Source organism: Prionailurus bengalensis, chromosome E1, assembly GCF_016509475.1.
Source record: "Prionailurus bengalensis isolate Pbe53 chromosome E1, Fcat_Pben_1.1_paternal_pri, whole genome shotgun sequence".
Classification (NCBI taxonomy): domain Eukaryota; kingdom Metazoa; phylum Chordata; class Mammalia; order Carnivora; family Felidae; genus Prionailurus; species Prionailurus bengalensis.
The window spans coordinates 14,714,477-14,741,027 of NC_057347.1; the positions used below are offsets into that span (position 1 = coordinate 14,714,477).

General features: G+C 54.9%; 3 protein-coding genes across 3 annotated transcripts in view; 1 reads left to right on the forward strand and 2 right to left on the reverse strand.

The window, feature by feature from the left end:
* Positions 1 to 424: 424 nt before the first annotated feature.
* OVCA2 (OVCA2 serine hydrolase domain containing) lies at positions 425 to 2,024 on the reverse strand. Its single transcript, XM_043583455.1, has 2 exons — positions 1,601 to 2,024; positions 425 to 1,256 (listed from the first exon to the last, which is right to left on the reverse strand). The coding sequence occupies exons 1-2, from the start codon at positions 1,905 to 1,907 to the stop codon at positions 757 to 759; spliced, it is 807 nt and encodes a 268-aa protein (XP_043439390.1). The 5' UTR covers positions 1,908 to 2,024; the 3' UTR covers positions 425 to 756.
* Positions 1,973 to 10,920, reverse strand: DPH1 (diphthamide biosynthesis 1). Its single transcript, XM_043583454.1, has 12 exons — positions 10,791 to 10,920; positions 8,533 to 8,685; positions 8,346 to 8,409; positions 6,566 to 6,687; positions 5,990 to 6,147; positions 5,740 to 5,861; positions 4,052 to 4,120; positions 3,492 to 3,648; positions 3,259 to 3,359; positions 2,676 to 2,754; positions 2,257 to 2,397; positions 1,973 to 2,085 (listed from the first exon to the last, which is right to left on the reverse strand). Exons 1-12 carry the CDS (start codon positions 10,849 to 10,851, stop codon positions 1,990 to 1,992), a joined length of 1,323 nt encoding a protein of 440 aa, XP_043439389.1. The 5' UTR covers positions 10,852 to 10,920; the 3' UTR covers positions 1,973 to 1,989.
* Positions 10,921 to 14,804: 3,884 nt separating this feature from the next.
* RTN4RL1 (reticulon 4 receptor like 1) overlaps positions 14,805 to 26,551 on the forward strand; it is a 72,757-nt gene continuing 61,010 nt past the window's right edge. The window contains exon 1 of the mRNA XM_043583456.1: positions 14,805 to 15,319. Within this exon, the coding sequence (XP_043439391.1) occupies positions 15,307 to 15,319 (13 nt within the window). The 5' untranslated portion in view covers positions 14,805 to 15,306. The remainder of the gene's footprint in view (positions 15,320 to 26,551) is intronic.

The window sequence follows — 26,551 nt, forward strand, 5'->3', positions numbered from 1 at the left end:
TTGGGCCTCTACCCAAGGTTGAGCATCATCCCACCCTTCAAGCTGGTAGTTCAGAGGGTCTACAGCAGTTCTGGAGGAGAAAGCAGAGAACCCAAGATGCCAGAGTCTGACAGACTAGCACACAACCCTCAGGGATCAGGATGGAGGAACCCTAACTCTGTAGCCCAGGCAGAACCATGCCAGGGGACCTCTTCCCAAAACTTCTCAGATGTAAACTCTTCCAACTCAGCCACCAAGGTCTCCTTCCCTTCAGCTTGGGACTTAAGACTTCTACCAAACGTGTGCACTCACAAGCTTGTCCTGGAGACTCACAACTGCAAACACTTCCCTGTTTGGTGCTTCCCTGGAGGTTGTATGGAAGGCCAGAAATCCAGACTTCGGTTTCAAAATGGGTTTTTCTGTGTAAGGAAAAAGATGCTCAAAATCCAAATCACCACTTTATTATGTGGCAGTCACAGTGCCAGCCCCTGCTTTTCCCATGCCACCCTCCACTCATCCAGGGGTCCACTGGCCTTTTTCACGTTTGAGTATCAGACGTCATGTTTGAGTATCCTGCTCCCTTTTTTCTTGAGTGTAGAGCTGGGCTTATGATAATTTGAGTCTAAAAAACTGATATGTCTCTTAACTGGTGATAGGGAGGAACACTACAGCACTTGAGCTCCCAGAACAGGGGAAAGACGGGGAGGCTGGAGTCCAGAGGCTGCCCCAAGGTCATGTGGGGGTAGGGGATACAGGGGCAGAGCCCCTGTTTATCTTTCACTCTGCAAACTGGTCCAAGAACTTGAGGTAGACCTGGCGCTGGGCTGCAGCTGCTGGAATGAAATGGCCACCAGAGTGGGTGAGGTTGATGGCTCCAGTGAATCGGCTAGCCAGTTGCATACTTTCCTGAGGGGGGATGACACAGTCAGTGTCCCCGAAAACATGGAGGGAAGGCAGCAACAAGGGGCCCTGCAGGATGGGTTCTTTGAGTCCAAGGCCCCGGGGACAGAAACCAGACACCAGGATGATAAACCTTGGCAAGGGAAAGCGAGGATCTCCCGCTTGGCCAAGGGCGCACACAAGGGCTGCTAGCGCGGCCCCCTGGCTGAAACCAAGGAGCCCATCAAAAGGCCCCAGTTTCTTCAGTGCCTGTGCCACAGTTCCCAAGGCTTCCTCCAGACCTCTGCACACTGTGGGATGGCTCAGGGCGTTGAAAACGTCTGCTTCCGGTTCTGAAAACCACCAGCCTCGAGGCTGCTCCTCCGGAAGGCAGGGCTCTAAAGTGATATAGGGGAAAGGATGGGGTTAGAGCAAGCGGGTATCTAGGGGAGAAGAAATGAAAAAGAGAGGCACGGAGGATTTGGGAGTGACAGTAAGGAAAGAGAGGCGGCTGAGGGGAAGGGAGAAAGTCTGGGGGAAATGAGGTGGAGAACAGGGTGGCACGGAGAAAGGGGGATGACACATCAAGGAGGAAGCCTGTGAGGCTGGGAAGGAAGAAATGAAGGGTACGGGCAGAGGGAAGGAATGAGGCGAGGATACAGCGTGGGGGTATGCCAAAGGGTGTCGTGGAGACGACGCTAGATAAAAGACTCCGTGCTTTTCTTGGGCAGGGCCGTCTCACCGGGCAGGGCCGTCTCGCCGGAGGCTGGCCCGACGCTCTCGGGGCCCGCGGCATTTGCGACCAGGTGCGGGCCGCTGAGGCACACGAGCTCGGCGCGGCCCCGCAGCGCCTTCCTCAGGGCTCCCGTCTTCTCGCGGAAGGCCCGCTCGCTCTGTCGGAATCCCGCCAGCCCCAACACCCGCAGCGGCCGCCGAGCCGCCATCTTGCCGGGCAACGCGCCAGGGGCCGGAAGCAGACTTTCCCCGAGCGGAAGTCGAATATGCAAGGGGCGGGACCAAATGCTGGCACCACCCCGAAGGCGGGCCATAGAGCGAGCGGGCGTTCCCAGAACAACCCGGAGGGGAAAGGTGTGGCCGGAGGAGGGGTGGATACCTGAGACCAAGGAGGGTCTACGGAATGAGCGGCGCTCCCTTTTCTTCTCTGCAGCTGCAATCGTCGCAGGCCGCTGCTGGAGTAGGGCGCGTGGGCTCCTCCTGCATTTGCATCTGAGGTCCCAGACTTTGGTCAGGGTCTCAATTCTGCGACGTCCTCCACCCTGCTCCCGTGCATTCTCCGCAGCGACCGCACGGCGGCGGCCTCGGCTCGCGTCGCTAGGGAGGCGGCCAGTGCGAGGCCGCGCCTTTGGTCTGTCCTCCTTGCTTGCAGTCCCTGCCTACCTTCGTCAGCGACGGCCGGCCCAGGGCCTGGGGGGGGCGGTTCCGTCCGTGGTTCACTGTCCACGGCCCCAAGGAACTGCCGGCGTAGAAGTCCATGGGGTAGGGTTGCTGCCAGGAAATGTCCCTCAGGGCCACCACTGCCTAGTGGGGGACAACAGGACAATAACATTTGCTGACTTTTTCTGGGCAGGATTTCTTAATTCAGTCTTCATGAGGGCCTATCAAGGTCGTATTATCCCCATGCCACAGAAAGGAAATGTGAGGCTCAGAGGGGTTAAAGGACTTGCCCAAAGCCGCACAACTAGGAAGTGACTCAGCTGTAACTAAGTGCTGTTCACCCACCCCTCTCCAGATCCCTCCCTTGACAGAACCAGTACAAAGCCCACTCTACCTCAGGGATTCTCACAACTTGGTGTTACCTCATAGGGTGTCAGCAGCGGCTTGGGGAAGGCTGTGCCCCAGTCAATGGAAAGGCGTGGACATGCCACTTGCACCCACCTGGAAAGGGAAGTCAGGTCAAACCCAAGGAGGGGGGTGCTCCCCTTCTCCTGGGCAGCATGATGAAAAACATGACTGTGTCCCCAGCACACCCAATGAATGCTTACTATTCATTCTAAAGTAAAGATTGTCACCTAATGCTGTTTAGAATAACACTACAGCATTGCTTGTTTTCTCCTGTTTCCTCCAGTGACTATGAGCTTTCTGAGGGCAGGGGCTGGGCAGCTCATCTGTGATAATATCCCCAGAATCAAATTCTGCAGGTGCCAACCACTCCTCAAACTCATCTCGCACGTTATAATTGCAGCTACCTGTGAGCCCCCACGCTAGAGTGGGGTGACCCATAGCCAAGGGTAGCCCCTGCTGAATGAGTGCTCTGTAAACATTAAAATGTCATGGAAGCAATTCCCATTCACTCCAGTCTTCAATGTGTGCTGGGCAGGACTCAGATCTAAGCTTTCTTAGCCAGAGTCATAGCTAGAGAGGTAAGGGGAAGAAACTTACACATCCACCTCAGGAAACAGGCTAAGCTTGCTGGGGAAGATCTCAGAGAGCAGCAGCCTCATGAATGGAAGTCCCAAGGCTTGGAGCCGAGATTCCAGGTGCTGTTGGAAGAGGGAGGCCAAGCTCAGGTCACCATAATCAAGCAGCCAAGTCTAAATTTGTTAGCCTACTGATTTTCCCAGCTGGGTTTCTAGTCAGTCCCCTCCTCTAGAGGCCATCCCCAACCCGCTGACCTCCAGAATCTTAGGGCTGCCCTGGCGGCCCAAAGTGCCCAGGATAAGGCCCCAGGATTTAGCTGAGCGGGCTGTGGTTATGGCTTCTTGGCGGTTGGCCTGCATGCGCTGGTGGTCATAGTGCTCTCTGGATAAGACTTTGCTGTATGGGTCATATCTGGAAAAGAAGTTATCAGGGTCACAGTGACAGCCATTCACAGTGTATGTTGTACACATAGCTCCCCGACCCAGCCCCTTGGTCTGCTGAACCTTCAGGCTCCATGCAGGTAATTAGGAACAGAGGCAAGAGCAGAGACGGTCATTGGAAAGATCAGTCCCATAGCTGGAACAGGCAAAGGTGGGAGAGGGGTTTACGATCTCATTGTAAATACCAGGGGATGGGTGGGTACTGTGGAGCAGCAGCCTGGGTCTGACCCCCAGATTCAGAACCCAAGTACCTTAGATCCTTAGGGCTGCTGGCTGTGAAGTACCAGAGAATGAGGAAGTTTTGGCCAATCGAGGACCTCAGTGGCAGGGAGTCCCACCCCCTCCCTAGTGGGTCATCCCAGCTCAGCCCATACCGGTAAGCAGGGACACTAGGGTTAGCAATCATGACAGACTCCAGATGGAAGCGGCCATCTCCAAGATATCTGCAATGGTAGAAAGGGGATGGTAAGCGTGGAGTGGAAAGGAAGGCATTGGCTTGGAGGTCCAGGCTGAGTTCTTGGCCCGCTGTGCTGGTGTGTGTGTGTGTGTGTGTGTGAGAGAGAGAGAGAGAGAGAGAGACAGAGAGAGAGACAGAGAGAGAGAGAGAGAGGGAACTGGCATTTATTTCACCTCCTGGGAGGCCTTGGTTTCCTCACATGCAAAATAAGGAGTTTGAATCAGAGGAGTGTAAGGCCCCTCTAGTTAAGTAATGTAGAATCTAAGAACTGCTCCCCACTGCTCAACCTTCTGGAGGAAGAGTAGAGGGGCAGCCAGTACCATGGGAAGGCCAGTCAGGGGTCCAGAGATCCTAACTTGGAGGTGGTAGGACAGGTTCTCCCTCACCTAGCTCAACACAAACCTGGCAAGTAGTGTTCAATGTATCAATGATGCTGTAAACGTGGTTTCAGGGTAGACATTGGGTCTTTCCGCCCAAACTGGCTCTCAGGTCCTGTTACTGAGTTGTAACAACTACCGTATTGGATTTGTGCCTTCTGCGCACCAGGCCTGGGCTAAGCACTTGACATGTAGGACTTCACTCAGTCTTATCAAATAATCCTCCAAGCTACCTATAGTGTCTCTCTCCATTTTACAAGAGATACAACGGATGTTCAGGGATGTTAAGAAACTTGCCCAAAGTCACACAGCTATTAAGCAGTCTATTTGGACTTGATTCTAGGTTTAACCCAGGATGTATTCAAGCATGCCCTGGGAGATACTGTCCTTAAAAGTAGCTTCCCGGGCCAAGGAGAAGCCAGAGACAAAGGACAATCTGCCATGGCAGCTCCTTCTTTCTTGGAGAGCACACTGAATTGTGATGAATGGCCAACACTCAAGAGTGTCCCTCCCTCCAACACACACCTTGAAGCCCCCAAGGGTAGGTGTCTATGAGCTCAGAATTATGCGGGCACAGGCACAGGGGGAATGCCCCTGGGGAGTAGGGCTGCAAGGTCTGGGCTGGGGAAGGCCCTGATGTGGGCCTGTCTAGGGGCAGGGGTGTTCTGTGTGGGAGCAGCAAGGCCTGTGGGGCCAGCATCTGCAGCCCCAGAGGTGGGGCTGAGTCAGGGGAGTGCCCCTCCCTGTTTCATTCCATTAGCCAGGAATGGGGCTCCCCTCCCCAGTCCCAGCCGGGGGAGCTGTCGGCTCTGAGGCTGGCTGCATTCACACAACATTAAGCATTTCCATTACCTAAAATAATTAGGCGGCAGGAGACATGCTGCTCCTGCTTGTTAGCTGTCCGGATGCTAAATTAATGGGGCTGCAGCCTGGGCGTGCCCATCTATCTTCTCCAATTATATTCCCACCATTTCTAGCCCACCTTCAGCCCCTGCTGTGAGGCCCCCTGACTCCTGCCCACTCTGGGCCTAGCCTCCTAGATGGACAGAGCACCTGAGAGGGAGACAGGAAACCTGAAACCCTATGTGGTCCCCATTTTACATGGTGACCTTGAGCAAACAGTTAAGGAGCTTTAGACTCCGTTTTCTTTCCTATATGATGAACATCAGGCTCCCTTCTAGGGTACACTTCTTATGTCTCTATAACTGGCCCCCCATTTTTCACTTACACAACAGCCTCCACCTCTTTGGGCAGGTGGGAGGATGTACAGCCCAGAATCTCCCCAGGAGATAGGGGCTTGCACTGTGGGACACTCACACGATACTCAGCTTTCAGCTCCTGGGCAGCTGCCTGTAGGGATAATGACAGAAGGGAAGCAAGTGGGTGAGGGGAGAGAGCCAGAGCCAGAGGACCAGCCTGGAGCACCTCACATGGGACCCCAGGAATAGTCTGGAGGATGGTGCCATCTGTCCACTTACCTGTAAGGTTGACACAAACTGAATGGTGCTGACCAAGGCAAGGGAACTGGCTGGGGGGAAGGTGAGGCGGATAGAATCCAGGAGGTGGGTAGTATCTATCCGGATGTCCACAAAGACGTACAGCACCCGGAAGTCTTGGACCGAGGTGTCCATGGGAACTGGGAGGAGGGTAGAGATCAGGAGACTATTTTGGAAAGCCAGAGGGGCAGAGGGCCTGCCAGGGCCAAAGCCTCTGTGCAGCCAGGACCAGTGGCTTCAGCCTAGGGATAAAAGGAGGGGGTGTGAGGGGGGTGGCGGTCACAGGTCCCTCAGAAGCTCCTTCTCTGTCATTCGGCCAGGGGCCCAGCCTGCTCTACCACCAACAGCCTTTCAAACACCCACATCTGGGACAGCAACACTGTTTCCAAGGCAACCAAATCCAAAGGAAAGATCCACCTGCAGAGCAGGAAGGCCAAGGCCATCCCAGAAACTGGGAGGGACCTCCTGCCTGCAAGCAAGACAAGAAGGCACTGTGATGGGGGATTAGCATGCAGTTCTGCCCCTCTGCCTCCCTGCCTAGATCCCGGCCCACCGTACCCAGGCAGCTGTGGCCATAGTGCACCAGGAAGTCAGCTCCCAGGGCCCTTGCAGTAAAGTCATCCACACAGCAGGCCCCATACGTCACATCACCCATCACCATCGCTTCGGCCTCTGTGAACCTGTGGGGGGGACGGGGTGGGGTGGGGGGAGTGGAGCCAGGGGAACAATGAGATGGTGACACAAGGGTGAGGTGGGAGAGAGACCTACCCCTGTGGGGTATCTCAGGGCCCAGCTCCTCTCTCCCTACCCCCCACAATCACTTGGGCTGGCAGCTGCCACTTCTGCCAACAAAGAGTAGGAGGAGCCCAGCTGCCACATCCCCCAGTCCTGGCAGCAGCTCCTGGAACTGTGTAGCTCTATGAGGATGGTCTCTGTAGCACCCAGTTCCTCTGTCCAAGCTCAGATTGCAGGAAGGACCCCCACCCCTCAGCTGGGCATACACGGGGTCAAATACAGACCTCTGATGCCCCGATCATCCCACCCAGAGCAATGAGTGCGTATACACATGCAAAGGCACCCACTCCCAGGCCTTGACACTGTGGTGTGCGTGGGCAGGCACGTATGGGTACACACAGCCTCCCTGTCACCCAGACCCCCTGCTATAGGCTGGGATCCCCACCCTTAGTTAGGGCCCTCTGTGCCCAGGATGGGGGGACCCATGAACAGCTCCCCCACAGCACATGGCACCACCCACATACCTTGTGCGTCAGAAAGAGTGGGCTCTGGCCAACACATTGCCATAAGATCTGCTGCCAGGCCTGAATCACTAGGGGACAGGGGTGGGTGGGGAAGACCCCACACTCCCCAAATTCACCATGGTAATGCAACTGGAGGACCAGTTCTTCCCTGAGAGACCCACCCCTGGGGCGTGGGGCCTGGCTTGGTGACCAGAGTCTCCCCATTCCTCTCCTGGGGGTGTGGTGGGGAAAGCTGAGCTACTGTCAGTCAGCATCCGCCCCTCCTCCCCCTTCCCCAAATCAGTCTGTGCACAGAAGCAGATTATTCAACTCCTTAAAATGCAGCCCAGGCATCTGAGTCAGCCAGAGCACTTAATTTTTTATAGATTAAAATGTATGCAAATTGGCCTGAGCCCCAGAGAGCATCCCCAAGGGGCAAGAGGGTGGGAGCTGGGAAGTGAGTCTGTGGCAGCAGGATGAGAAGCAGGGTGGGGGAGGGCAGCAGCAGGGAAGTGGGAGGTTCCCATCACGAGATGACCTCCCCTTTCTCCATTCCCCCTCCCTGTTCCAGTGCTGGTTCCAGATGGCTGAGCACTCCCCACCCCCGACCCCCAAGGATGTCTCATTGTAATGAAGAAACTTAGAGGGAAGAGGAACTGAATACCATCTCCTAGACATTTCTCCCGCACCAAGCCCCTCTTTGCCCTACTCCCCCAAGTGTGCCAGAGAAAAAAGTTCACCCTGGCTAGACCTGATGCTGGCAACTGAGCTCATTCCGGGTCAGCACCAAGGATTCTTAGGTTCCTCTTCAGACCCCACCACCTGCTCTGGACTCAGCTTTGAATATACTGGAATTGACTCATTCCTCCCCCCTAAATATTTTAGGGAAAGAGAGTTATATGGACAAAACCAAGCAGGACAGGCTGGGATCTCAGCAGGCTGGGAGTTTAGTTTTGGCTTTTTCCCTTTGTGTGTGTATGGTTATGGGAGGAGATAGGGTAAGGTCAAGGTCCAGAAGGAAAAAAATGTCAACAGGCAGAGCTGTAACAGGCATGGGGAAAACCTTGGCTCAGCTTCTTCTCCAGTGCCCCAGGCCTCACCTTTCCAAGATATCCACAATGGTGCAGGCAAAAAGGAGAAGGCCTTCAGGCATTTGCAAGGCCACTGAAAGACAAGAGCAGAGACATGAGAGCCGAGGGCTGGAAAAATGCTGGGATGGGGCTACTACCCCTGACTGAGCCAGGCAACCTCACCACCCCTACCCCATCTCAAAGCTTGAGGGCTCACCCTTTTTGGCCTGAGCCTGTTGAATCCTCCAGATGGTCTTGGGAATCTCAAAGTTATAGTTGGAAGGCAAGACTTGAATGGCTGCCTGCAGGTGGGGGTTGTTCAGGATCTCAGGGGGGATCTGATTGGCCAAGCGTCCCCGAGGGGCTCGACCTAGGACAACGCAAGGCCTGAGTTGGCTCCTGGCCTAAAACAGAGCCAGACCCAGCTAAGCTGTTAATACCACCCGAGTTTCAAGCCCAGATCCCAGATGCCAAGGGGCTTGGCCCAGCCTTCTTCCCCACTGAATTCATTCTGAAGCTGGAAAGAGAATCCATTAAGCAAGGAAGACAGCTGCATAATTAGTTTCCAGATTGAGAGATTACTGGAAATCAGAGACTTAAGCCCATGAATGGGGCATAGTTCATACCTTACCTCTGGAGAACAGAAATGATACCAGGAGACTGTACTGAGGACAAACAGAAAAAAGTCCACACAACTGCTCCTTGATAAAGAACAACTCTGAGGGAAAGCCTAGCCACCCTAGCACCCTGGGAAAATGTCTCTCTTCCCCCAGTCCCTGAGAACACCTTGAAGTTCTGAGGTCCTAAATATGAGATGTAGAAGCCAACTGTTACAAGTACTACAGGTACTATTTTAAAAGACTGCCCTCTTTTATTTTTTTAAGTTTATTTATTTATTTTGAGAGAGAGCTCACAAGCCAGCAGAATCCCAAGGCGCCCCAAAAGACTGCTCTCTTTACTCATGTCCCACTGACTAGGTCTACACTGATGAATTCCTACACTTTTCCCTCTCCTCATTTAAAAGAGAAATAAATGGGGCGCCTGGGGGGCTCAATCAGTTGAGTATCCGATTCTTGATTTTGGTTCAGGTCATAATCCCAGGATTGTGGGATCGAGCCCCACATCTGGCTCAGCGATGAGCATGGGGCCTGCTTAGGATTCTCTCTCTCCCTCTGCCCCTCTTTGCACTCTCTAAAAAAAATGAAATAAAGTTAATAATAATAATAATTAAATTAGATTAAATTTTTTAAAAAAGGGAAACAAACAACAAACATTTAACTGACTTAACAAGTTCCCTAGTCCCATAGTTCCACCCCAGGAAAGATGGAAAGAACACACTCTAATTAGGACTGGGGGCAAACAGGTAAAGACAGAGAAGTGATTTCGCCCTTTAGGGGCTGGTAGTCTAGTGGGAGCAAATGCAGGTATGCAAATTACAACCCTTTGATTAAAGAAAACAGTGTAGCCCATAGCAAAACTGCAGCCCTTAATTTGCATCCTACTCTCCACAGTTCAGTTTAGCTCAACCCCTATTATATCTTTAGGAACCAGATAGTTTGGGAATGTGACAAGGAAGGCAAGAAATGTATTGAACGAATATTTACTGAACCTGTAGTTTGTGCCAGAATTTCTGCTAGGGCCCTTGACTACTATGGGAGGGTTGCTCCTAGACATGACCCTTCACCCTCTGCCTGTGGATGGATGGTGGTAGTGATGATGGTGCAGTGGAGAATTAGCATGGCAGGCTGGGATCCTGAGACCAGAGGTGACTGTTACCCCTGCCATCGTTTTTGTTCAGGTGTTTCGAAGGCCTTCGAACAACCAGCTCAGAACCCTGGGCCCCTCACAAAAGCTCCTCTGACAGGGCCAAGTCCCTTGTGGTCTTGGGGGTGTGGGAGCTGCTGGCCTTAGTAGCTCAATTAGTCCCCAGGACCAGTAGGCTCCTCCTCCTTTATCACGTGCCTGTAATCTTCTGTTTACATCAGCATTCTCCGGTAGACAGAGGTCCTGGAGGGCAGGACTGTCGTCTAGTCCCTCCATCCAGTAGAGGCCTGGCATTCAGTGGGCCCTCAGTAAGTGCCTGGTGAATGAAACCCGCTTCTTTCCTGAAAGCACTGCCTGAGGGCCCACTTGTAGAATGGCCGCTGCAACGCTCCAGTTCTTTTCCTCCCGGTCGGGTCCGCCTTATCCGTGAGCCCTCCTGAGCCTGTCTGCCCGCCAAGGCAGGAGGGCAGCGTTTCCGGCGTGAGGACTACAGGCTCCTAGGAAGGGCTGCTCCCGATCGAGCCCGAAGACTGCAAAAAGGAAGACCGGTCCCTCTGGGCTCCAGCGAAAGCCGCGGTGCCCAGTGACCGCGGGGCCCTCGGGGTCCGGTGGAGAAAGGCCGCCGCTGTTAGAGGGGGCTGGTTCTGTCCCTAACTTGAGGGCCCTAACCTGCGATGTGAGGTCTTGCGGCCGCAGAATGGTAGTACTTACCTCTGCCAGGGCCGCTTCGGCCGCCGGGCTCTGCAGCCACCGACTCCACCAGCGCCGCCATCACTGGCCTGCCCACGTGGAGATCAAAAAGGCAGCGCTAGAAGAACGCGGAGAGCTCAGACATTGCGATCAACCGCCGATCGCTAGCGAGGGGCGGGAATTTGCTGGGCGGGGACCAGGAAGGAGATGATAGGGGCGGGGCTATCGCAAGTCCCTCTTAGCCCGGAAGGACCGGGCTCTCCCGAGCCCCCAGAACACAGCAGTTGCGCTCTCCTGGCTGCCCAGGCTTCTCCGCTCAGCTCCCGGCCCGCCCGACCTGGCATTCCCAGGCCAGTGCTCCTCTATTTGCCGACTCCTTGCCCGAATTCTACAGTCTGTCTTGTGAATGTGGACACCACCCCCCCCTCCAAGTCTCCCTTCTGCTCCTCTCCCAGTATCCCCTCCTGGTAAGCAGTGGAGGCCATGTAGGTAGGCCACATTCTCTAACTCAGAGGACCCCACTGCCCAAACAAGACAGAACTCAGCTCCACTCAGCCCAGCTCCAAATTGAGTCCTGGTGCTGATTTCAGGAGCACCAGAGGGCTCTTACCTTTAGAACCAAGTGTGGAAGGTTCCCATATGAAAAACTACCAATTTGGGAAGACCCCAAATCTGAGGGTGCTTTCCTGGGGCAGGGAGACGGTCCAAGGATTTGAACAGCCTAAACTGTTTGGATTCTGGCCAACATTGCTCTGCCTAGGCTGCCCCACAAGCCTAGATAGTCTTTCTCTGGCTTGGGCATGGGCTCCTGTGATCCCAAAGAGAAGGCAGAGTGGCCAGTGAGGCAGCCTTGACGTTTGGAAGAGCAGAGTACCTGCAGGACTGGCCCCCAACAAGGTCTGCCCTAGAGAGCAAAGGTCCCCCAGGGCTGTTTGCCCATCCAGCCCTCTGGCACCATCTTCCTCTTTTGGTGGTGGTGATGTGAGCACTGCTGGCCCTTTAAGGTAGCTCTGTGGCCTCGGGCTCCCCTGGAGGCCCTCCTTGCTTGGAAACTCCTAATTAAAGTGCATGGAGAAGTGAAAAACAAGCAGCCAGGGACAGGCCCTGCCTGGGATGCTGCCCAGAGAAGAGGGATATATGGGCTGGCTGAGAGTGAGCAGCCAAGGGGAGGGCCAGAAAGGGTCAATGCTCTGCCCCTCAGGCCACTGACCGATGCTCTTAGGACAGTTACAACTTTGGACTAAACTGTGGCCAACATCCGTCTCAGGAACACCCCTCTTGCCTTGATAAGAGTCCAGCCTGGAATGTCCCTGGTTCTTTGGACCCCCAGGGTGCAAGATCTCAATTCCAGGGATCCCCTGAGTCCAGCCCTTCCCCCTTCAGGACACGAAGTCCCAGCCAACGGGAAGCTTTAGTTCTGGCTGCAGCTGTGAGTTTGGCAAGGGGGCAGGTGGGGATTGACTCTAGCAGAGTAGTGGCTTCTCCCTAGCAAGCACACCACCCCTTAGGGTCTTTCCCTAGGCAGAGGTGGGGCCTGTTGATGATGGAAGGCCCCCATCCTCATAACATTGCCCTACAGCCTCTGTGCTGAATGAGCTGTTCTTGCACCCATTAAGAAACCAGGTGATGTCTAGAAGAACTAACATGTCCCCCAAGATACTGCAGTGAAGGACATTGAGGGCTGCCATTCAACTTGGGCTGAGAACACCTCCATCTGTTTGTGGGGGGTCTCCCTGCCTGAGTTACTCAGCAGTCTGAGTAATTACTGCCTGACAAGAAGGCAGGCACAGTGCACCCCCACGTTACACCACAACACCCGCCTACAGTCACCCCCACCCCCTGGCTGGACTCCAAAGCAGCATCCAGCCCTCCTGAGGCCTGAAATAACTCTGCTTCTCACACTCACGCCCAGCCCCAGCCAACTTTGCCTAAGATGCTAGAGTTTGTGGGGCAAGGGGGTTATGGGGAGGCAGCTCATGGAGTTGGAAGGAGGATTAGCATACCCTGATTCAGGCCTACACTTTGGCACTGATCTGCTCTGTGACATTGAGCAAGTTGTTCAGACTCCCTGAGCCTCAGTTAACTCATGGAGAGCCTCTGCAGTGCCCAGTGCCTTAAGTTCAGCTTTAATGTCTGCCTGGCAGGGCTCAGGCAGGGTGTGAGGTCAGTCCAGCCCTGCAGCTGGTCAAAGCTAAGAGAATGCCTCACCTTCAGTTCATCCCAAGATGGACCAATATTTTTTTATTTTTTTAAAGTTTATTTTGAGAGCGAGAGAGAGCAAGAGAGAGTACATGTGAGCAGAGGAGGGGCCAAAAGAGAGGGAGAGAGACTCCCAAGCAGGTTCCACACTGTCAGTGTGGAGCCCAACATGGGGCTCGAACTCATGAACTGTGAGATCATGACCTGAGCTGAAGCCAAGAGTCAGACGCTTAACCGACTGAGCCACCCAGGCACCCCCATGATGGACCAATCTTCTTAATCTTCAGAACAAAGTTACTTTTTCCACTACCAAGCATTTGCACATTCTCTTCTGCCTGGAATGTCCTTTTTCCTTCTCCGCCCTCAAGACCCAACCTAAATGGCATCTCTTTAGTGAAGATTTCCTTGATGGTCCTTCACCCCCTTACAAAGCTAGCAGAGCCCCCTCCCACACTTGATGTCTCCTCGTCATATTCTAAGATGGCTTGTGGGTCTTTCTTCCTAAACTATGCCATAAGCTTCTGGAAGTCCATATCTATGTAGTTAGCTCAAATACAGAGCCTGGGTGCCATTGAATGCATGTGTGAATGAATGATACTGGCCTTCTTTTGAACCTTCCTATCATACCAAGTTTTTCTCCATGGAATCACAACTCATTCTCACTTCAGTTAGCTCTCTTAGACATCACCTGCTCAAAGCAGCACTCCCTGACCCCCTCATATCAACTCTGTACTATATCCTGCTTTTCTTCCAAGCACTGCCTGATCTCGACTTTTTTCATTTGCTCCCTATTAACTATAAACTCCACAAAGGCAGAGACCTTGTCTTTTCCATTGGCTGAATCCCTAGGAATAGTAGTGTCCCACAGGATAGACCCTCAATAAATGTGTATTGAATGAGTGACAGCCTACTTTTTCCTTTCCTAGGACCCCTCTTATCCCAGGCCAGTAGGGGGTGCCGCCTCCACCCAGGATCTCTCCAGGCCTGAACCTTCTCAGCTCAACTCAACTGGCCCCCCGCGGGGCCAGCTTTCTAGGCGGTGCCTCCACCATCTTTCAGGAAGCCCCGGGCGGGGTCTGTGTAGACTGAAGGAGACCAGGGAACCCCCTAGGCGGGGATAGCCTACTTGAGCCCCACTTTGGTTCTTCTCTTTCTCTAGGATTTACAACTGGGCCTCACTGAATGCTTGCTGAATGGACTAGACCAGCCTGGGCGTTCGCCACACCTCCCCCCGCCAAAAGAATAGTATCGGGGGACGGTGGATGTGAAGCGGCTGGGTCCGCGGGAGCTGTCCTGGGCGAGGAGGAGCCGTCGAGCCTCCGAGAAGCAAGCGGAGCCGGCTAGAGAGGATATGGGCAGGGGTGCTGACTTGTGACTGGGGTCTCATGGCGGTTGTCTTCCTGCCCCAGCTGGTGGGCAGAGCGCACGCTTCCAGCCGCCTGTCTCGGTGACCTCCAGCCGGGAAGGGCGAGCGGGCGGGGGTTGGGCTGCGGGTGCGAGCTCCGGGAAGCCCGAGGGGCCCGGGAGGGGCTTTCGAGTGACCCGACGGCCGGCCCGGGGCTGGGGCAGGTACTTGGACCAACGCGGGCCAAGGATCGTCCCCGGGGGCGGGCGCAGCGAAAACACCTTGGGAGGCGGCGCCGTGCGGCTGAGCGCCGCTGCCCTGGGAATAGGACCGCGCTCGGCACCGCGAGCTGAGAGCACTTTCATAAATTTTGTATGGGAGGCGCTCCGTGAGCGGGGGCGGGGAGCGGAGCGAGAGGGAGGGAGCTAGCGAGCGAGCGAGGGAAGGAGGGAGGGAGGAGGAAAGGTGGGGGAAGCCGGGGGGTTGGGGGGAGGAAGGGAGGCGCCCCGCTCCGCCGATCACCGGGTCCTGCAAACGCGCGCCGGGCGCTTTCCCTGGAGCTCGGCGGTGCGTGCGAGCGCCCTTTTGCAGCAGCCGCGGCGGCGGCGGCCCGAGGGGGCGGAAAGGAGGGGGCCGCAGCCCGGCGGCCGGGCGGCCGGGGGGCGGCGTCCCGTCTCAAAACCGCCTGCAAAGAGCTCTGGGCTGCAGAGGCAGGCCGCCGGCTCCGCGGAGCAAGCCGCTTGTCCCGGGGCTGAACGAGCGCGCCGGGCTGCCAGGCAGCGCCGCGGTTGCTAGTGGGCGCCGGTGCCCTCGGCGCGGGGCTCGGGCTCACCATGCCCCTGAGGGGCCTGGCTGCCGGGCACAAGCGGATCCCCGGCTTGCCCCCGCCTCGACGCGCTCGGATTAGCTGCAGCCGGCGCCCAAGGATTTGAATCCGGACTCCGGGAGGGAGCGCGCCTAGGCCGACCTCGGAGTGGCGGCCCCACGGCCAACATGCTTCGCAAAGGTGAGTTGGAGCTGAAGGGGCAAGTTGGAGTTGAGTGTGCACGGGACAGAGCCGCGAGGCTGGGAGCCAGCCGCCTGAGAGCTGCCCGGCGCCGGGGCTCCTGGCCGGGGAAGCAGCCCCTGGCGGGCTGGCGGGCTTTGCGGGGACGCACCTGCGGAGGGGTTGCTGCTGGAGCTCAAGCCCCTGTCGGTGACCAGTTGCGAGACACGGGATTTGCTCCGTGGATCTAGCGGCCAGGCCTAGGGATCTGGCTCGGCGAGGTCATTTAGAGACCACAGTGAGCTGCCCATGATGGAAGGGGAGGTGGCCTTCTGGGACCTTTGCTTTGCCATTATAAAGTTTTGCAGTTGCAGGCTCCATCCCCTGCGCGGGCACATGCTGCCAGTTCTGCCGCTTTGACCGTGCCGGGTGTAGCCCGCGCTCCAGTACGGCCAGCGGTCAGTGACCGCGGGCCCGGGCGCTCACTGCGCGCCCTCGCTTCTCAGGCGGGGCCCGGACACGGGCACCTTTCCTGCAGTCTGCTTTGGTCCTCAGGGACGGGCTCTGGGTACCCAGCAGCCGAGGGAAGGTGGCCAGCGCCTGATGTCCGGTTCTTCAAACTTTCCTCTCTGACTGGAGCAGAAAAATGCGAAGGCGGGGGGCAGCGCGGGTTGCGTGCGCGGCAGGTGCCAGGCTCAACTTGAGGGGAGCTGGCCCCGCGCGACCACCTAACCACGACCCTCCCTCTCCCTCCGCCGCCCGGCTCATTGCAGAGCGTTGCAAAGTTGGCGCGGGTGCTGGGGAAGTCCCGCCGCGCCCCCACGTGGCTGCCGCGCGGGGAGCTGTCCCCAGGGCCCAGGGAGGGCAGGTGACCACGCCGTGAGCCCGCAAGCCCCGTCTCCAGCTACCCCGGCCTCTGCGTCTGCCTCCCTCCCTTTCCAGGTCCGGGCGAACTGCGGCGCTCCGCCGGGACCCTCTCGTCCCTGGACCCGGCCGGGTGGCCGGCGAGTCTCGGCGCCTGTGTCTGGCGACCCGGGCCCTGCGAGAGCGGGTTGAGGCGAGAGCTCAGGTAGCTGAGGGGCCTGATCCCTGCGCTCAGCGCTCCTGCCTTAATCCGCCCCTGTTTCCATGGCAACAGACCGAGGTGTCGTAAGCACAGGATTCTGACCTCACAGTAGGATAGGGAAGGAGAAACCGGGCAGGGGGAGGTGGCGGAGGAATGGGAAGCGAAGCCTCAAGATGGGCGGAGAGAAGCAGGCGTGGGGGTCACGGAGGAGACCCCACTAGCAGGTGGGACAGGTGGGTGAAGAAACCACACCTTCGCTGGACGCAGTAAAGGCTCTGTGGTGGTCCAGGCTTGCTCAGGCCTACCGGGAAGCCTTGGTTGCCCCATCGTGTCAAGAGTCACAAACTTGTGTGTGACTTGTGTCTTCCACGTGGGCCTGGGCAGTGCGGGGGAAACGCTGGCTGCCTTTTACTGTGGTGTGGGAAAAGTCCCTGCGGCTGTTTGGAGAAACCACTTCACGGATACACCCAGTTCCTTTTCTCTGCAGAAAGAGACTAAAAGTCCTTTCAGCAGCTAGCGGTGCTGGCCTGAGTGTCTGCACACAGAAGGGGCTTTTTACAGAACTGAGCAGAAGCCCAGGTCTGAGAAGCTTTGGCCTGGAGTGTGTAGACTTGCCCTGGTGTGTAAGCCTTCCCAGGCAGTTTTAAAAAGCCGCCATGTCTGGGTTGCCTCGTCTGTGATGGAGATAATAGAGGGAAACTGACATCTCATTTTCCTTTTGGTCTGTTGCCTTTTGGCAGTTTCTAGTTTAAAGTGAGCCACAAAGCAGCCCATGCGCTTCATTTATTTGGCTTAGGTGCCCAGGGAGGCTTGAGTAACCTCCAGGAGCCTGTCTTTCCCATCCAGAGACCCAACCTGGAATGAGCCCAGTGCATCCTGGGGGCTGCTCCCCTTGGAGGAGACTCACTTACCCTGCTCAAGAGGTGGCTGCTGGAGGCTTGGCAGTCATATGTGTTCACCACTTGGGCTATTTTTCCCTTCCTTCATGGCTTGGTTGATAAGAGAGTTTCTTCCAGCAAAGAGGTTTCCACCTGGATTGACCAGGGGAAAACAGAGCAGAAAAACCTTTTGCTGGGCTATGCTCTACTCCAGTGGCCTGCAGCCTTCTGCTGGGACATTGTGTGGGCAAAGGACTTTTATTTTGGTCCTTTGCTGGACACTCTTCTCTCTCTGTCCCTGATTGTGATCACCAGGACTTGTTTCTTTTGCACACATGTACAAGACACTCGGATGCTCCGTGTGGGTTCTAGGTATGTGCTGAAAGCCAAAGGTATGCCTGAGGCCAATGCCAAGGGAGGTGGCCATTGACGTGTTTGCTTCTGGAATTGTTCCCCAAAGCTCCAAGCAAAATGTTACAGGGTGGGTTCAGACAATTGTTGCAGTTTCCCTGCCTATCAGCTGCAGGGCCCTGCATGGGGTCCTAGACCCGAGGGAGTTTTATAGTCCAGTTTGGGAAGAGGGTTTGAAAAAAGAAAGAGCTGCCATTCCTAGATCCTGGGGGCAGAGTGGAAGAGAAAAACCCTCTTTTCTGTAAAGGGTTGGGCTCGTGGGCTTGACAATGGAGTGCTTTGTGGATTTAGGAGGCTCAGTGTCTGAAGCCCCAGAGGAGGAAGGCAGTGAGCGTAGGCATTCGGTCATGAGGGTCATTGCTCTGATTTCTGGTTGTCCTGTTACGGCAAGCTGGGTCCTGTCTTCTGGCAGGACATTTTAGGAATTGTGTGCGCTGCCTTGCATCCCTTCAGGAAAGGACTCTACTGGCCACAGCCCCACCTCTGTGAACCAGAACAGCCTGAGTCGTCAGTGGATCCTGCTGCTGACAGTGCTAGTAGCTGAAGGCTTCAGCTGCTGCCTGCCCTCTTTTCCATCTCCTGGCCTACCCTGGCAGAACCAGGGATATAAAAAGCAAGCCTCTGGTCAGAGATGAGAGGCAGGCAGAGCAAGCCAGGCCCCGAGCCACCCAGCACCATCCAGGAAGAAAGAGCAGCCCTGTTGGGGGTTTTGCTTTGCCAGAAGTGGCCTGCTTAAGGTCAGGATCTATGGTTTTCATTTTTAGAGCTATAAAAACAGAATGCAAATCAACAGCCTCTGGGCTAATAAAGAACCTGTCCTTAAAGTTTTTGTCTTGTTAAGCAAGGAAATAGAGTGCCAAATAGGCTTTGTTAAGTGGCAGTCTAATTAATAATTTAAAATCTTGTAGCTGTCTTTCATTAGAATTTATCTGTACATCAACCACAAAATCAGTCAAACACACTCATTTATAAGTTAATGCCATCTTTGAATAATTCAGCAAGAGCTAGATTAAGGTCTGCAATCCAGTAAGATGCATTTTGTTCTTTTGGTTTTCCATAGCCAGATGGGCTGGCCTGGTGGCTGGATTGGGTCTCCTTTGTGTGAAGAAGGAGGGGAGGCAGAGGGAGGAAGGGACCATGGGGTTGTCAGTGCTTCGTCCATTTGATCCCTGAGGTTCCCTAGGTGACCTGAGAGTCTCCATGTGGCCAGGGGTGAGCAGGCTCCATCTCTTGGAGCTATCCATAACATGGCCCTCTTTAGCTCCGATGGAGAGGAGAAGGGAGGAGTGTTCCACCAACAGCCAAGACACTTCTCTTTCCGCTGCAGAGGAAGTGTAGAACGGAAATACAAGAGCCCTGCTTGAGAGGGTTGAGATATGAGGCTTTTGTATCCCGAACCCCGGTGCGGAAGTGGAATTTCAGTCTTCCCAGCCTAATTCTGTCCCGCTCAGGGAATGCAGCCTGGTGGAACCAATGTCACCAAAACAGCTTCTATCATTGGGAGCCTCTGGGCTGCTTCTTTCCTCAGAGTTCCTCGTCCTTGTGCTGGAAAAGAGAAGCCAAGAGGAGGAATTTTAGGGGAGCACCGGGACACAACCAACAGAAGAAGAGAGGCAGAGCGAGTTGCTAAATAAAGCCCATGCATGCATTTCCTCATCAGTAGCCAGAATAAAAGCAAGGAAAGCAGCGTATTGTTTCCCTTGTGAGCTCAGACCACACAGAAAATGTGTTTTGGTTCGATTCCTGTCATGCCAATACGTGGCCAAATCCTCATTGCAGCTCTCAGGTCCATTTTTGACAGACAAGCTGTTCCAGACCCAAACTCCGAGCATGGGCACACAGGCTCCTGCACTGCAGGAAGGAATCCCGGAGTTTGTGGTCTCCATCTCGGGCTGCTGCTCCTGAGCCCTCTAGAGGGTTCAAGGGCACTATTTATGGACACCAGGTAGATAACTGGAGCAGACGGTGGACCAGCGGAGGTTCTTGGCCAGGTTCGAAAAGGGGAAGTCTTGTTAGGAAGAGGAAAATGCAGGTGTCTGTCCCCTGACCTGTGGCATAGTTGACAGCAGATGAGGCTGGGGAGGGAGGCTTGTGGGGTGAATTCAACTCTGAGCTTTGGAGTCACAGCCTGAAAAAGGACACAGCAGAAGTTCCCTTGCTGGAGATGAGAAGGAGGGGGCAGGCATCATGAAGGATGTCAAGAACGGATCTGTTTGGTACCATCTGCAGCAAAGTAGTGGTTAAGGTTAAAACAGAGAGGAGATGACAGGGAGAGAACAGATGGCCAAGGAAGCAAAATAGCTGGTGAAACGGGAACAGAGCCTCCAGGGACAGCAGAAGGCAGGACCTCCGCGCAGAGTGCCGGAAGCAGCCCTTTCTCGGGTGCGCTGGCCAGGCCACCCTGAGTAGAAGTGAGTCGGAGAGAAGGGTGGAACAGGGACTTCAGGGCGAGGGTTTCCTCAAGGCCTGGGAGAAGACCCAGGGAGACATTAGCTCCAAGGTTAAGGGGCCCAGAGCAGGGACTTCCTTGGATGCCTTTGAATTGGGGAGAGGAGGCACGCTGACTTGGTTGGTGTCCATCACCACGGCAAGGCAAAGCCACCTTGGGTCTTAGAGCATGCGTGGTTGAACCCACTGGGAGGAGGTATGCATGCTGGCTGGAAACGGGGGCAGCAAAGATCCACTTGTGCCCATCCGTGTCCATGCAGTGGCAATAGCTGCTTGTAATTACTGATGGGCCGGGCTAAGTGACTCCACACCTTATGTCATGTGATCTCCATAATCACCCTTTGAGGTCAGTCTGTACTTGCCCCTGCTATACAGATATGGAAACTGAGGCATGACAAATGAAGTCCCTTGTCCTGGGTCACTCAGCTGGCACACTGTTGAGTCAGAATGCAATCCCAGATCTGTCTGCCACCACACTCTTTCACTTGTTCTCTTGACCCCTAAACTCCACTGTCTCACGTGCCCATCTGCCTTGAATTCCTATGACATTTGTTTTGCGGGATGCTGGACACTGATGAATCATTTGTATCTTGTTACAGAGCTCCCTGGTAGTTCCCAGGCACTCCCCTTCTGGTCTACCCCCAGGAGCATCTCCGGCTGGGGCCTGGGGCTCGAGGACCCTGAGTCATCGTCCCACCTGTCCTCTTCTTCCCTGCCCCTCTTTGTATTTGGGCAGATACGCCCTCACCTACTGCCTTCTGCTGTGGTTTCTTCATGACACAGATGGGACAGTGGGCCAGCACCATCCCGCCTGCTTTCGTGCCCTTGAGAAAGGCCGGGACGTGGTTTATTTGGGGGCTGGATCTTGCCACTATGTTGCTCTTCCTGGCTAACCTCGTAGACCTGTGAACAGCCACCCTCCAGACTGGCTGGTGCTTGTGTGGAGAGCAACGGCCCCAGGATGTGGCTCAGGTGGATGGTAGTGGCACGTCCCTCCACCTGTATCTGCCCCCCCACCTCTGGGGTTCTCCCTCCTTCCTGGGGTGGCGCTCCCATGGCCCAGCCCTAGTCTGTTAGCTGGACTGTAATGCAGAGCTCAGAGTGGTCTTCTAGAAGGGACTTCTCCTGCCCCCTTCAGAACATGTTTGAATCCTCTGAGTGAGAGCTCTCATCCACCATGGTGAGGCAAGGTGTCTGATCTCACAGATAGGCTGGTGCTTCCGAGCCTGTGATTATTGTCTAATCAGTCAGCAAAGTTGGGATCCAAAACAGCAAACAGCTCTGCTATCTGATTCAGAAGAGTTGCCCTGGAGGCCTCCGTGTTGGCACAATACTGTGTGTGTGTGTGTGTGTGTGTGTGTGTGTGTGTGTGCAGAAACACACCTGGCAAGCGTGCAACAAGCTCCGGACGTGTGCAAGCCGGACGTGTGCTGAATGCATGTGCCCGACCTACTGGCCCTGGAGCCTATGTCGGCACCCGCACCTTGGGTCCGCCGGTGCTGCGTTGGTGCCGTTGGTGAGCTGGCGAGCTGCTCAGTGGGGGACTCCAGGGGTGAGTGGGCCAGTGCTCCGTGCACTGCACGTCGGTGACCAGGCTCCCCCGCACGGCTGGGGGCGCCAAGTGGCTTCTAGGGTACAGACCTCCGCAGGCCCTGGACCTGGGCCTCTTGGCGGCTCCCTGGGCTGATCCCAGAGGGCCGTGGCAGCATAGTCAGGGTGCGTCCATGGGAAATGGAGGAAGAGCCTTCTTCACGTCAGAGAAAAGCTGGGCTCCCGGCTCTCAGCCCACTGAGGTGGTATGAAAGTTTGCTTCTGCCTCTAAAATTGCCCTCGCAGAGCCTGCCATCTCTCTCCGGGCTCTTGTGCCAACACATAGTGAAGGGGGCCTTTACATATGCTTGTATAGAGAGATTCATGAGGCCCTGGGGGGGAAATTGGCATTCTTCTCACAATGATTTATTTATAGGGCGATTGGATGATGGGGATATGGAGGCTAAGGTGCCTCCATTAGTGAGAAGCACACAAGGCAGGAAGCCTTGCTCTGTATTTGACATTTAGTGGGGCGACTCCTACCAGGGAGCTGCTTTTTCTTTTAGAAGGTTTTGCCTTTAATGTTCTATTCATGGGCTTGTCTGAGCAGGCTGGGAGAAGGAAGGAGCGTGCAGGGCAGTGGGTTGCCCGGCTGAGGCTGGCCAGCCTAGGGGGCGGCAGGGCCCGGTAGGTCACGCTGTGGCCGATGTGGGGCAGGCTGGGCAGGCCTGACGCTGGGGGCCAGCAGCTCTGTTCCTGCGCCAAGGACCACCTCATTGGTATGTGCTGTGCTCAGTGTGTCATTTGGTGTTTCCTCTCCTGTCTGTCTCTATTTTCACCGGCCCCCAGGCTCTGCCTCGAACAGTGGCTCTGTGTGACCCCGGCTTCGGCTTGGCCGTGGCCCTTTTCTTCCTAGGGACTGTGGGGTTGTAGAAAGAATACCAAAGTTGGAGTCCCAGGGCTGTGTTAGGTTCCATCTCTGTGGCTGACTCACTAGGACCCTGGGTATGTTTCTTCCTCTCTGGGCCTCTGTTTCCCCATCTGTAACCTGACTAGATTGATGACTTTTCAAGTGTTTTTTGGAAGTAGAGCAGTTTCTTCGAATGATAGCCACTGACAGAGCCCAGAGTATAAAACAGATAAGCATATGTGGCCCTGATCAGAGCTGGGGACAGGGGCCTCCAGCTCTGGCCTCCCTGCCATCCCAACAGCCCCTCCAGGAGATCAGGGAGTCTCCTGTGGTCCCGTTTGGCAAGGCAGCGCCCACAGGAAGACCACTGGGTGTGCTGTGTGTTGCGTGTTAACAAAGGGACCCAACACTGCCTGCGGGACCGGAGGCCCAGCGCTCTCCTGCGTGGGAGGAGTTGTTTCCCGCTCTCCTTTTGGACCCGCTGTGACTCTGAGAGGAGCTGTCTACACGTGGTGTCTCCTTGCCCTCACCTCCCTCTTACTCCTCCATCCAGACTTCCGGCTGTGTCCTCTGTCACTCGACTGTGGCTTGATGCTGACCCTACCAGACATTTTCCTGGGCTCATCTGACCTTCTGGTGGCATTTGACTCTGTTGGCCACAGTTTCCCCTTGGCTTCCCTGATGGCAGCTCCCCTGGTCTTTCCCTACTTTGCTCGCCCACAGAGCAGGCTGCTCCTTCTCAGCCTACTTTGCCAACCCCACTACTTCCTGCCATCCTCAAGCGTGGCACCTCCCCAAGCATCGCCCTGGGCGCTGTCTCACCCCCTCTCTCACCTCTGGGGGGACTTCTGCACGCCCATGGCCGCCGCTCCTGCTTGCTAACTCCCGCACCTGCATCTCAGCCGAGGGGTTGCTTCTGCTGTCCGGGGCCACCCATTCCACCGCGCCCACCCCCCTGCGCCCAGCGCTGCTTCCGCTGGCAGCCGCACAGGCCCCTCCTACTTCTACCTGAGCTCGCAGCAAACCCACTCCTTCCCCACATACCCCCACCATCTTGGCATCTGGCACCATCAGCCTCCCAGGCACCCTCAGCTCAAGAACCAGGCCCACGATGATGACCCCGCTCACCTCACCCCTTCCCATCAGTCCGTCTCAAAGTGCCACCCTTCCCCCCTCAGCAGCCTTCACATCTGCCCCTCTCCCTGCCTCCACCCTAGCCCAGACTGCCTTCTTCTCCCTGACCTTATGGGCAGCTCCCTGCCACCTCTCTTGCCTTCACCCAATCCAGGTTTTACGCTGTGGCCACATTCTACAATGCCACCTGCTCTCATCCCCTCCCATGCTTAAACACCTTCAGGGATTTCTTTTCCTTCGGGGGATGGTCCAGACTTTTCAGTTGGGCGTCCTATCATTTTCTGTGCTTCCTACTCGTTGTACTCAACCTATTTGATTACAGTTGCTTTTACATTATCTGCCCTCCTCATTGGAAGGTAAGTTCAGTGAAGAGACCGGTTACTCTTTACCCCCTGCCCCTCCAGATCTGCTCTCTGTCGCAGGAGGTTGGCCTGTCCACCGTCAGCAATGAGCTCCCACCCTCTCGCTCCCAGTTGGGTTCAACCCACGGTGAGTCACTGTGAGCTCTAATGTCCCTCCATCATCCCCCAAAGATTTTCCCAGAAGTGCAGCCTGAGAAGAGGATTCAAGTTTAAGATGTATATTTGGGAGGCATCCTAGAAAATGCCAGTAGGCGAGTCGGAAGTGTGACAGAGAAGGGAAGAAGCCAATAATGGGCCTGTGGTTGAGCAAATTAACACTGTGGGCAACCAGAACTCAAGCCCACCGGGGAATTTGGGGATACAGTCTTAGAACACGCACCTCAAAGTTCCCTCCACACAAGGGAGGGAGGGAGTAGGGGTATTTATACGCGGCTCCTATCCATCATTGGCTCAGTGTTGTTCCTGGTGTAGGGATTCATTCCCCCCTCACTGTTGGCCTGCTCTGTGGGTGAGCACAGCCAGCCCCACTGCTAGAAAAAGCCCTCCGGCAAAGAAATGCAGGTTCTGCCAGTTGGAAGTCAGGCTGGTGTGTGCTGAAATGTTGAAAGCCAGGGATAGGCAGGCCTTCACAGCATCTGCTACACAGCTCCTGCCAGGGAGGCTCCAGGTCCAAGAGAGCCTCCTCCCCTCAGCCCCAGGGTGGGGTGCAGCTGGGGCGAATGGCATTATCTCTTGGGGTTTCCCTACCCAGGTTCTCTGACTACTATGCACTCATCTAATTAATCTGAGCATGCGCTCTGCTGTTCCTATCAGGACCTGATTAAAACAGCATCCGGCACAAAATAAAATGTAGCACATAGTGACACTGGGTGAATAGTGTTGAATCAGTAACTAATGTCATGTCTTCATGAATTGTTTGGAAATGTTGATTCAGGGGAGCCTGGGTGGCTCAGTCAGCTGAGTGTCTGACTCTTGATTTCAGCTCAGGTCATGATCCTGGGGTTGTGGGATCGAGCCTCTGCTGCTTAGGATTCTCTCTCTCCCTCTGCTCCTCTCCCCCACGCACACTCTCTCTCTCTCTCTCTCTCTCTCTCTCTCTGCCCCTCTCCCCCACTATCACACACACACTCTCTCTTTCTCAAAGAAAGAAAGAAAGAAAGAAAGAAAGAAAGAAAGAAAGAAATGTTGATTCAATATTGTACACATAAGTTGGAACCCAAAAAACTTAGTACTAAAACCTAATTTTTAAGTTGTTTTAAAACCTAATTTTTAGGGGCGCCTGGGTGGCTCAGTTGACTAAGCGACTGATTCAGCTCAGGTCATGATCTCACAGTTTGCGGTTTTGAGCCCCGCATCAGGCTCTGTGCTGACAGCTCAGAGCCTGGAGCCTGCTTCAGATTCTGTGTCTCCCTCTCTCTCTCTGCCCCTCCCTGACTCGTGCTCTGTCTCTCAAAAATAAATAAACATTAAAAAACATTTTTTTAAACCTAATTTTTAAATTGTTCTGTAACCATAAAAAAAATCAAACCATGATAATCTGGAGCTTAAAAAATAGAAAAAGAGGGACACATGGATGGCTCAGTTGGTTAAGCATCCAACTTTTGATTTTAGCTCAGGTCATGATCTCATGGTTTGTGAGATAAAGCCCTGTGTCAGGCTCTGTGCAGAGCCTGTTTGGGGTATTCTCTCTCTCTCTCTCTCTCTCTCTCTCTGCCCCTACCCTGCTCATGCTCTCTCTCTCTCTCTCTCAAAATAAAAACATAAATATTTAAAAAGAAAGAAAAAAAAAAGAAAAAAGAACAGAGACTAAGTAAGGTAAGGGAGAGCTCTTTGCAGCTATCCAAGCTGCTTCTATTTGGGAAGAGCTCTCCAGGCAGAGGGAACAGCAAGTGCAAAGGCCCTGAGGCAGGAGCATTTTTTGATACAATACCTGACTGCTTCTGGGCTGCGGCTTTAGTACCAGCAACCAAGAAGACACACATTTTTTCCCTCCCCAAGTCTTACAGCTTTCCCTGTTCAGTGACTCATTAAAATTTTTTTTAACGTTTATTTATTTTGAAAGAGAGAGAGAGAGAGAGAGAGAGAGAGAGAGAGAGAGAGAGAAAATGGTGGTGGGGGGAGGGGCAGAGAGAGGGAGACAGAATCCGAAGCAGGCTCCAGGCTCCGAGCTGTCAGCACAGAGCCCAATGTGGGGATGGAACCCACGAGCTGTGAGATCACGACATGAGCCAAAGTGCTCAACTGACTGAGCCACCCAGGTGCCCCTGCAGTGCCTCGTTAAAAGCAGAAAAGGCAGGGCAGGTCCTACTGGCCCCAGGTTACAGATGAGGACACTGAGTCTCAGAGGGGCTACATGGCTGGTCCAGGGCCCAGGGTTGCTGCTGCCTCACCCCAGCCCAGCTCTGTTCCTCTGTGGCCCCAGGAAGCTAGGAGGTACAGAAAGATGGGCCAGCTGGACCACAGAGGACATCTAACAGGACTGGAGCTGTGTTGGGAAAAGAAATAGCACTCTCA

Bases quoted from the DNA above. Each gene is read 5' to 3' on its own strand.
- DPH1 (XM_043583454.1), bottom strand. From the start codon at position 10,851: ATGGCGGCGCTGGTGGAGTCGGTGGCTGCAGAGCCCGGCGGCCGAAGC. The intron at 6,148-6,565 runs GTACGGTGGGCC...CCCTCCTCCCAG, and splicing joins CTATGGCCACAGCTGCCTGG to TTCCCATGGACACCTCGGTC. The intron at 5,862-5,989 runs GTAAGTGGACAG...TTATCCCTACAG, and splicing joins AGTTTGTGTCAACCTTACAG to GCAGCTGCCCAGGAGCTGAA.
- OVCA2 (XM_043583455.1), bottom strand. From the start codon at position 1,907: ATGGCCCGCCTTCGGGGTGGTGCCAGCATTTGGTCCCGCCCCTTGCAT. The intron at 1,257-1,600 runs GTGAGACGGCCC...ATATCACTTTAG, and splicing joins CGGCGAGACGGCCCTGCCCG to AGCCCTGCCTTCCGGAGGAG.